This window comes from Antechinus flavipes, chromosome 4, assembly GCF_016432865.1.
Source record: "Antechinus flavipes isolate AdamAnt ecotype Samford, QLD, Australia chromosome 4, AdamAnt_v2, whole genome shotgun sequence".
Lineage (NCBI taxonomy): Eukaryota > Metazoa > Chordata > Mammalia > Dasyuromorphia > Dasyuridae > Antechinus > Antechinus flavipes.
The window spans coordinates 186289309-186300534 of record NC_067401.1 but is presented as its reverse complement, the minus strand read 5'-3'; the positions used below and the strand labels follow the sequence as shown (position 1 = coordinate 186300534).

General features: G+C 43.1%; 2 protein-coding genes across 2 annotated transcripts; one reads left to right on the top strand and one right to left on the bottom strand.

The window, feature by feature from the left end:
- The first annotated feature begins 50 nt into the window (after positions 1 to 50).
- On the top strand, positions 51 to 3153 carry SLC25A11 (solute carrier family 25 member 11). The gene is made up of 8 exons (XM_051995940.1): positions 51 to 270; positions 758 to 910; positions 1145 to 1351; positions 1659 to 1749; positions 1853 to 1943; positions 2052 to 2151; positions 2478 to 2529; positions 2738 to 3153. Exons 1-8 carry the CDS (start codon positions 170 to 172, stop codon positions 2891 to 2893), a joined length of 951 nt encoding a protein of 316 aa, XP_051851900.1. The 5' UTR covers positions 51 to 169; the 3' UTR covers positions 2894 to 3153.
- A 1829-nt stretch (positions 3154 to 4982) lies between these two features.
- On the bottom strand, positions 4983 to 8174 carry GP1BA (glycoprotein Ib platelet subunit alpha). Its single transcript, XM_051995931.1, has 2 exons — positions 8088 to 8174; positions 4983 to 7584 (listed from the first exon to the last, which is right to left on the bottom strand). Exons 1-2 carry the CDS (start codon positions 8112 to 8114, stop codon positions 5626 to 5628), a joined length of 1986 nt encoding a protein of 661 aa, XP_051851891.1. The 5' UTR covers positions 8115 to 8174; the 3' UTR covers positions 4983 to 5625.
- Between the last annotated feature and the right edge of the window lie 3052 nt (positions 8175 to 11226).

Genomic DNA, 11226 nt, shown 5'->3' with positions numbered 1-11226 from the left:
TAGCTTCCAACTGAAGTGGTGGTGGGGCTGATACCGGGGCGGAGAAGAGGGGCTGTCTTGGATAGAAGAGAGAGCAAGGAGAGTGTGAGCTAGGACGCGCGTGCGCGCCTACAGTGTCACCTTGGGCGAGTGTGGGGGCACGCGCTCTCAAGTCCCGGGTGCAGTGGAGATGGCGGCGGCGGCGGCGGCGACTCCTGGGGGCAGTGAGGTGGCTTTAAAGCCACGGACGTCCCCCAAGTCCGTCAAGTTCTTATTCGGGGGTCTGGCTGGGTAAGCGTTCTCCTCCCCACACATGTACTAGTCCAGGCTGAAAGCCGGGACACTTCTCCGGGAACTGATGGGGCAGCGACTCCAGTTCGGCCTGTGGGTCAGCGCGTACGTCGCTTACAGCCCATTGCCCCACGCAGCCCCTACGCTGCACGGCTTCCATTGCACTGCCGCCCCGGACTGCATGACGTGTGGCTCTCCTTCACAGAGCTTCCCTTACACCTTCTCCCCATCTCCGGCCCCCGGGCCTGCCGATCCCAGGGTCATTGCAACCGCCGAGTTATCCCCGATTGGAGCGCAACCCTGGCACATCCAATCTATGGAAAGTTGCGTGAACACTTAGCCCGAATTCGGACCTGGGTGGGCTTACGTGACCCGCCTACTTTTACATGGCACCTGTCTCAACACTGTTGTTCTGGGCACCCGAGGCACTCAGGATGTGGGAGGGCCTGAGGGCCCGTCTCTGAACTCCCTTCTTCCCCCACCTCAGGATGGGGGCCACGGTTTTTGTGCAGCCTCTAGACTTGGTGAAGAACCGAATGCAGCTGAGTGGGGAAGGGGCCAAGACCCGGGAATACAGGACTAGCTTCCACGCCCTCACCAGTATCCTGAGGACTGAAGGGCTTCGAGGCATCTACACAGGGTAATTCTAGAACTGGAGACTTGGGAGTTAAAGAGTCCTGGCCCTTTGGGGAAACGAAAGGACTGGGAGCTTAAGGTATGACATGGGGACTGGGAATCACATCCTAGCACCTGTATGCCACCATTCCCAGATCTTCTTATTGGAGCAATTAGAATGAAGGGCCAAAAAAAGGGCTTTCCCTTTCCCATGGGGTTTTGAGGGTCGGGTTTCTGACCGGCTTTCTCCTTCCATCAGGCTGTCTGCTGGGCTCCTACGCCAGGCAACCTACACAACAACCCGACTTGGCATTTACACTGTTCTTTTTGAGCGCCTGACTGGGGCAGATGGGACACCCCCTGGATTCTTGCTAAAGGCCCTGATTGGCATGACAGCAGGTGCCACAGGAGCCTTTGTGGGAACACCTGCTGAAGTTGCCCTGATTCGTATGACAGCTGATGGTCGGTGAGTCATATTAAAGGCTACCTAAGAACCTAGGACCCCAGTCTCTCTCTAGGGATTAGTGCCCTGGGAAAACAGGGAATTGGCAGTCAGAAGACTACTGCCACTCTAATTTAGGGCAATTCAGTTTATTTCTCTGGACTTAGTATAAATTATAAAAGAAGGGGACTGACATTTTGATTCTCAAGTACTATGGTTCTTTGTAATGCAAAGAATTGTCATGCTACTACTTGGTCTTTTCTTTCTTGACTTCTTTCCAGATCCTCTCTTTTCCTCCTTTCCCATTCTCAACTTCACTCACTCTCTACAGGATGCCGTTGGATCAGCGCAGAGGTTACAAGAATGTTTTTGATGCACTCTTGAGAATTGCCAGGGAAGAGGGAGTCCCCACCCTTTGGAGGGTGAGTGGAATATATTTAATGACCAGGGGAGAAAATGGGAGAGGAGGTGAGGGGGGTCCAAAAGGAGATGAAGGGCTGACATTGTTTTTTCTTTTAATAATAGGGTTGTATCCCTACTATGGCTAGAGCTGTTGTTGTCAATGCTGCCCAGCTTGCTTCCTATTCACAATCTAAACAGTTTCTCTTGGATTCAGGTGAGCTCCAGATCTTCCCCACTCACTCAGGTATCTACTTCCCAATTCTTTCTGCTCCAGCCTTTCCAAGAATTTAAACTGACACATCTCTTTTTCTTGCCACTATAGGTCACTTCTCTGACAACATCTTCTGTCATTTCTGCGCCAGTATGATCAGTGGACTGGTCACCACAGCAGCCTCTATGCCTGTGGACATTGTTAAAACCAGGTAGAATCAGGATTTCTAAGGCAAAAGGAAAGAGTTGTCTGGGTTTTTACATATACACTTAATATTATTCAGATGGAGGAGACAGTAGCAAAATGGGACAGAAAAATCAAGTATACCATTTTTTGAGCCCTATTTTTGAAGCCAAGAAGACCTGGTCTTTTTTCTTGACTTTTTTCCTTGCCCTGTAACATGATAGAATTAAGCTAGAAAATTTTAAAGGGCTCTTCTAGTTCTAAATCCACAATCAAAATTAAAGCTTTGATCCCATTCCATCCTACCTACAGCTCTAACTGGTTTGTTATTTATCCCTTCTTGTGCTCACCCAGGATTCAGAATATGCGAATGATCGATGGGAAGCCAGAGTATAAGAATGGACTGGTGAGAATTTGGGGAATTGAAGAAAGCTATTCACATATCTTTTCAAAATTTAATAAGCAGATATTATTTAATTTTTGCCCTTTATTCATCCATCCACCAAGGCCTGGGAGTATTCATACTAGGGTGTTTTGGTTGGAAGTAACAATGTGGGCAGGGGAAAGGTTGGTGTTCTTCTCATCCCCAGAAGCCCTTCCCTCTTGTTTCATAGGATGTGCTGGTAAAGGTCATTCGATATGAAGGATTCTTCAGCCTCTGGAAGGGATTCACACCATACTATGCTCGACTTGGCCCCCATACTGTTCTCACCTTTATCTTCCTGGAGCAGATGAACAAAGCCTACAAGAAGCTCTTTCTCAGTGGTTGAGGAGCCCCAAGGGTGCCTGAGGACCAGGAGGACATGACTCCCAGGAATGGGAACCTGAGGGATCACCTACACCCTTATAAGCTTCAATCTTCTCGACCCTTACCATACATTCACTTTCCCAAGGGGGTGTATAGATTCTGCCCCTCAGCCTCCCATTCTATTTATTTCCCCCAACTCTTTCATTTTTCCTCCCATCCTATTCCCACTCCCACCCCAACCCCTGGTGTGGTTTCTCCTGATATAAAGGACTTTGATCTGTCCACTGCTCCAGCTTGGACTCTATTTCCCTTTTCCTGTGGCCTCCAAAGAGCCTGGAACTTGTCTCCATAATTCTGGGGACTTCCATTCACCTCAAAAACATCCTGTGGAGAAGGGGAGAGGGCAAAGAGGTCCTGATAGAAGTATCAACTTGGATAGTTTTAAATAGCAGTATGGTTGGACACCTAGGGATGTTGTTGATAGTTTCCATGCTTGGAAAGCAAACAGAAAATAGGAGAGTGCCCGTGTAGCCAAGGAGGCCTCATGATAAAATAAAATATTTTTCTCACTCCCCATCCCCAATAGAGGGCTTAGTAAATGCCTGGTAAGAGACAGGTTTGAAATTTAGTATCTGCTTCTGAATTTCCACATTGATAAAGACCAGCACCTGTCCACACTCCATATGTTCCCCCCTTTCTGTCATTACAAGGGACAGTCTTAAGGAAGCAAGACAAAGGTGATGAGAGATTTTTGTCCATATTATGTGCCTGGGTACTCTGTCCTCCCCCTCAGCCTCAGGATAGGGGCTGCTTAAACAATTGGATTCCTGGGGAACAGGATGTCTATTTTTTTTTTTTAATCTTGAAAATTATGGTAAAAATATATGATGATTTTATGAAATTATATTTAACTATGGTAAGGGATTTGTCATTCAACTGTTTTTCTGAAATCATGGAAACATTTTGAAGTTCTCATATTCCTTGCTTTTATTGGGAACTGGGGTGGAAATGGATTTGGGCTGAAGCCCAAATGCTACAAGAATGTGGAAGACAAACTGACTTCCCGGTCCTCAGACTGGATTGAACAAGTGAGCATTATTAGTAGAATCAGTGACTAGGGATCAGTCTTTCTAATGAGCACTGATGAACACCTGGCTCTTTAGAGACAGAGACAAATAGTAATTTGTTATTGCCTGAGGGGAGCCCTTGAGAGTCTGTTCAGTGAGATATTACACAACATGAGGAGGGAGTGGAAGTTACAAAGATAGAGAAAGAAACTATGTGTTTCAGGAACAGGGAAGCAGCTTACCTTGCTATTTGTGGAAGTGAGGCAGGGGTGGGGGAGTTATTTAGCGGAGCAAGAGACAGTGAAGTTTAACAGAAAGATCCTTGGATTGGGGCTCAGGATTAAGTTTCAGATTCTATTTCTGCTGCTTACTTCCTGTAGTGACCTTGGATCAGTTACTGGGCTTTGGGTGTCTTCTTCATAAATGGTTCTGTTAGATGATTAACCCAGAGAGGTGAAGTTGAAATCAAAGTTCCCAAATTTACAACTAGATTCCCTCTTCTGCTAATGATTATCAACATTTTAATGGAATCAGTTCTACAAAGGACCTCTAAATACACACACATTTTATTGGAGGAAATGTGTCTTAGGAAAAGTAATTTCCAAAGTTACATATTGGCAAAGCAGACACTAGAATCCAAGTGTCTTGATTCTAGGACAGTGCTTTTGATACTTTTGCACCATTTGGGCACTTGAATATAATCTGAACTTTTCCCTGGCTCTAAAACCTTGGATATGAAGCAATAGATTGCCTATATTCTAGGAAGGCAAAGAAGCCCTAGATCCCAACATGAGTTATGGTACCTATTACACAAACCTCATTGGCATTGGGGAGGGGAATAACTGTATTGACCTGTTTTCTGAGTTTAGAAAGGAAGCATAAAATTAAAACTAGGTGTATGATATTGATCTCAGTGCCAATTTTCACATCTGTAAAATGAGGGAATTGAACTCAATCTATTAATAACATCAGAAAAGGCATTCTAGGTTATGGTCAATTGGAAAAGGTAGGGGAAACAGGCATTTAAAAAAAAGTTAACTGGTATGACATCTTCTGGCCTTTTATTTAATGGCTGTAAAAGATAAACATTTATTGAGGTTTTTGCCACCAGAGGTACAAATGTGGATATGATCATTGGCTACTTAACTCATATGCAAACTAAATTAACAAGATTAAGAATGAAATGGAGAAAAGAGTACAATAAATTCCCAAAGGACCTAGCCCCATCTCCATTTGTTTTTTCTCCGAGGCAATTGGGGTTAAGTGACTTGCCCAGGGTCACACAGCTAGGAAGTGTTAAGTGTCTGAGACTAGATTTAAATTCGGCCCTGAGGCTGATGCTCTATCTAGTGTGGCACCTAGCTGTTCCCTCCAACTGCTTTTCAAGATATTTCTTTTTAAATGTTCCACCATCACTTCAAAATCAAAATTTGTGGTGAGGGAGAGGAAGGTGGCAAAGTAGATGTCTACCAGCATACCTCGCCCCTCAAGACCCACCATCTCTTCCCCCTCACCCCTACCAATGTATACAATAAGAACTGATTACTAGAAGAAATTTTTATTGTAGGTTCAGACTCTGCCCCTAGATTTCAGAAGAACTTGTCATATCTACACTGATCTTTCCCAAGTCATTCAGAACCTAGATTCTGTCTAGGAACCTGAGTATGTTTATAGGTGGCTATGTGGCTCAGAGGCTGTGGCCTGAATACCTGATGTTGACAGACCCCAGCAAGTCTTCCCCTCGACCAAGGCTTATGGCAGATGGCTTCCTCTTCAGAGTCAGAGGTCCCACTCTGCCATTGGACTGTACCCACAGAAAGAGTCTAGTGCGGAAGGAAGGTATTGATCCTCCAAGAAAGAGAAGCCAAGCTCTATGGACTATCACTTCCTTCCCCTTAGGGAGCTCAAGGTGGACAGTGGCCCTTGGATTGGGGATGTCCTCCATAAAGGTATGGGTCCTTAGCAGATGAAGTGGGGGCTGAGCTAGAACTAAGAAGAGAATGAGAACAATGGAAGAGACAAGAACCCAAGCTGTTCCAAAGATGTAGAACCTCAGAGACAGAAGGCAGCAGGAGGTGGAAATGGGGGAGGAGGAATTGCTAGGATCACCTAAGTTTCCTAGAGCCACAGCTTCATTTGGTGGCAGAATGTTGGATCTCAGGAGGATTAAAGTTGAAAAAAGACTGGGCGGGGTAACAGACATAGGACCTCCAATGGAATCTATGATTGGAAATGTGACAGATTCTGAGGTTATTTGCAACATGGTAGTTTCTGAGGTTACTGGAAATGTGGTGTTTTCTGGAGAAGTTTGGAATCTAGTTGTTTCCAGATTCTCTGAAAATGCAGTGGGTTCTGGAGTGATCTGCAGTGTGGTAGCTTCTGAGGAGATCAGGAACCTAGTGAGTTTAGGCATTGTTGGGAACTGAGTAGTAGATTGTGAGCTGTTAAGAAATATGATGACCTCTTGGGTAGTTGGGAGTATGGTATTTTCTGGAGTGATGTGAAATGTAGTAGCTTCTGAGTTCAGGAACCTAGTAAGTTCTGATATAGTTGGGAGCCCAGTTATTTTTGGGCTGTTAAGGAATATGATGGACCTTCTCGTAGTTGGGAATGTGTTTTTTTCTGGGGTTATTGGGAAAGTGGTGAGTTCTGTTGTGGTGAGTTTTGACCTACTAAGGACTGTGGAATGCTCCAGAGATATGGTGGTTGGAATAGTAGTAGTTTCAGATTTTAAGACCCCTTGTGCAGTTACCTCATCATACTCATTGTAGCTGTCATAATCTTCATCCCCAGTGATGGGACAATTTGCAGAGAAACTGACAACAGGTGTCTTAAAGGGAACCTCACACAGGACACTCTTCACATCTGGAGTCATGACTTTGACATCCACACCTTCCTTCCAAAGGTAGACATTACCCTGATTTTCCTGTAGCCAGTGACGTAGGTATCGAAGTTCACAGTTACAATTCCACGGATTGGAATGGAGGAAGACATAAGGTAGGAGATGATCCCGGAAGAAGCCAAAAGGAAGGATAGAGAGCTGATTATCCTGTAGGAAGAGGGTGTTTAGATTCTGGAGGTCTGCCAACAGGTCGGCTGATAGATATTCCAGGCGATTTTTCGATAGATCCAGCTTCTGGAGTTTGAATGCTGCTTTCAGAAAGTCTGGGGGCAGACTCCTCAGCTTGTTGCCTCCAAGGTAGAGGTTCTCTAACGAATCCAGGCCAGCCAGAGCATGTGGAGACAGGGACTCTAGGGCATTTCTGGAGAGATCAAGGGAGGTAAGAGAAGGGAGGGAGTGTGCTAGTGAAGGCAGGGTCTTTAGGCAATTATCAGAGAGATCCAGAATTGAGAGGAGTGGAAGCTTCCCATCTGCTATCAGGACACTCATATTATTTTTAGCTATGTAGAGTTCAGTGAGTTGGGTTAGAAAACCGAGAGAAGAAGTGGAGAAGGATTTCAGGCCATTATTCTGAAGGAAGAGAATGGCAGTGTCTGGGGATAGCTTTGGTGGTATAGACTTCAGACCAAGGGATTCACAGTTAGTTTCCATCTTGCTAGCCCCTTTTTGAGTCTCACAGGGAGACTGGGAATAGGAGGGTCCCAGAAGGAGGAGGAAAAGGAGGACCAAGAGTAGCACAGGGTCCTGTGAAAGGGGAAAAGAAGTAATGGTATTTTCCTATTTTTTTCAGATTCCTGAAGAACCCAGGATCAGACCACCCAGGTCCCTGACTTCTTACCCCTCCCCTTCCCACGCTCCTAATTCACTTTTCCTTTCCACCCCTACCAGGCAGTTTCTCACTTTTTATTCTCCAACAAATAATCCTCCCAAAGATTCAGGTGCTACCTCTCAGCCCCATAGTCTCTCCAAGACCTCTCTAGGTATGTGACTCTAAGTCTCTTACTATTTCCTCAACCTTAGATTACCCCAGAGGACTCAGGTTTCTTCCTCAGATCCACATTTTTCATCTCTCCACCCAATCCCACTAGCTCTCTTGATTCTTTCCAGATCTCAAGTATCTAACATTCTAATCAACTGGCTCTTTGTTACTACCACTGCCAGACTGAAAAATCCATCCCTTCTCACCTTCAGCTAGGTCAATATTACTTTCCAGTCCTCAGGTTTGACCTTTCTCTCCCACTACTCACCATTTTCCACAAGCACCTCCAATTCATAGTTTTTGCCAGGAACTGTATGCCTCTATGAGCTTACCCTATGGAGAACCAAGATGCCTGGCTTTGGCAAGAACAGGAAGGTAGGGGAAGAAAGAGGAAAGGAAATGCTGGCCTGATAAGACCCTTGGGTTTTCCAAAGGAAGGGGGGAATACAGACAAAACCCTTATCATTTACTCTCACAGCTTCCCTCCCATATATCCTCCTTTCCCCAACCCTTTCCTTATAGTTCCAAGGGGCCTATATCTGGGAAGTGAAGATTAAGAGGTAGAAAGAATGGGTTATTGTAAGGGTGGCTTTATTAAGTTAGGCAGCTACCTGTTTTCCTTAGCATAAAATTTCTTCACCTATTTTTTAATGTTAAGAACTACTACATTTACAACTGTGGTTTGGTAGCTCATTATTCTACAGGAAGTTATTTTAGATAAATATACACACAATCACATATATTCATAACGTTGATAGTGGGTGAGGGAAAATACAGAGGCAGAGGAGTTTCCCCATTATACTGTAAGGCTAGAAGATTATCCTGTTGAACCAAAAAGACTGGAGGCATTTAAAGGTTATCTCCAGTCAAGCTAAGTGGTATGGGCTACCGTCTTGGGTAAACTCTTACCAAGAGGTAAGTTAGAACATAATGATAGTTGTCTTTTCATGTCCTATTGGGTATCATAGAAACAGGAAAGCACTGGTTGACTAAATGATACATTTGAAGAGGAAGATGATGATGAAAGTGGATATCTTCGATAAAGAGAAGATCCAATTCAAGTTCCAAATGATCAATGATGGATAGAGTCAGTTACACCCAGAAAAGGAGCACTAGGAAATGAATGTGGACTACTTGCATTTTTGTTTTTCTTCCTAGGTTATTTTTACCTTCTGAATTCGACTTTTCTTGTGCAACAAGAGAATTGTATGTATTTGCACACATATATTATATCTAAGATATGCTTTAACATGTATGAGACTGCCTGCCATCTAGGGGAGGAGGTGAAGGGAGGGAAGGGAACAATTGGAACAGAAATGAGTGCAAGAGACAATGTTGAAAAATTACCCATGCATATGTTCTGTCAATAAAAAGCTATAATTAAAAAAAAATGAAGATGAAAAATCTATAAAATGAGTGTACATAGTAGCTTTTCAGTTCACATTTATTCCTCCCTCTCAGATTACTACCTGTCCTAGGAATCTGTTCAAGCCATAGTATTATTGCAGAGAGACACCAAAGATTTTGTAATTCCCTAGGAAAAATCACTAGCTCAGCTGCCTCCCTATACCTCTTACCAAGGTGGGATATCTTTCCCCATATCTATTCAGATTTATTTATTTCCCTAGAGCTCTTATCTGGTAATAACAAAACTTAGGACAATGACCAGCAGCTGCTGCTCTTTTTTTTTTTTTTTTCCAGAAAAGAATGAATTGTAGCTGTGAGAGCACAGAGAACAGAGGCATTAATAACAAGACACCTCAAGTTTCAAATCTAGGCTAGTCATTTCACCTATAAAACTTACAGGTTTTTCAACTGTAAAATGGAGATAATAACAGCATCTCTATAAAATTCTTAGCATAGTACCCAGCAAATAATAGGTGCTTAATAAATTCTCCTCCTCCTACCACAAAACTGAGATACATGCTCCCATAAATAAACAGAATTTGTATGCTCACACTAAGTACGCCTGTAGTGAGGAATATAAGACTAGCCAAAGAAACTCACTACAAGCAGGCAAGGTCCCGTGTCCTTATGATATCCTGGTACTGTTCTTCCCATAGTGTGTCTGCTGGGCAGATCACTCAACTGGACTTCCTGTGCTCCTCCATTAAATTTTCAACTCAATAGCAGAAACTAAGCATTGACCCATACTATATATTAAGATAAGGTCGAAATGGGTTTATGATCAAGATATAAAGAATGATATTATAAACAAATTAGAAAAACATAGGACAGTTTACCTCTCAGATCTGTGGAGGAGGAAGGAATTTGCAACCAAAGAAGAAGAACTAGAGGTCATTATTGATCACAAAATAGATAATTTTGATTATATTAAGTTAAAAAGGTTTTGTACAAACAAAACTAATGCAGACAAGATTAAAAGGGAAGTAATAAATTGGGAAAACATTTTTACATTGAAAGGTTCTGATAGAGGCCTCATTTCTAAAATAGATAGAGAATTGACTCAAATTTATACTAGTTCAAGCCATTCTCCAATTGATAAATGGTCAAAGAAAATGAACAATTTTCAGATGAAGAAATTGAAACTATTTGTAGCCACATGAAAAGGTGCTCCAAATCACTATTGGTCAGAGAAATGCAAATTAAGACAACTCTGAGATACCACTATACACCTCTCAGATTGGCGAAGATGACAGGAAACAATAATGATGAATGTTGGAGGCGATGTGGAAAAACTGGGACACCGACACATTGTTGATAGAACTGTGAATGGACCCAACCATTCTGGAGAGCAATTTGAAACCATGCTCAAAAAGTTATCAAACTGTGCATACCCTTTGACCCAGCAGTGTTACTACTGGACTTATAACCCAAAATGATCTTAAAGGAGGGAAAGGGACCCATATGTGCAAGAATGTTTGTGGCAGCCCTCTTTGTAGTGGCCAGAAACTGGAAAATGAGTGGAGGTGAATGGCTGAATAAATGATAGTATGTGAATGTTATGGAATATTATTGTTCTGTAACAAATGAACATAGAATGATTTCATAGAGATTTGCATGAACTGATGCTAAGTAAAGTAAGCTGAACCAGGAGATTAGTATTCAGGGCAACAATAAAACTATACGATGATCAATTCTGATGGACATGGCTCTCTATAACAATTAGATGATTCAAACCAGTGCTACTTGGTCAGTGATGAAGAGAGCCATCTACACCCAGAGAGAAGACTGTGGGAACTAAGTGTGGAACACAACATAGCATTCTTACTTTCTCTGTTATTGTTTGCTTGCATTTTGTTTTCTTTCTCAGTTTTTTTCCCTTCTTGATCTGATTTTTCTTGTGCAGCAAGATAACTGTATAAATATGCATGCAATATATTGGATTTGACATATATTTTAACATATTTAACATGTATTGGACTACCTGCTATCTAGGGGAGGTG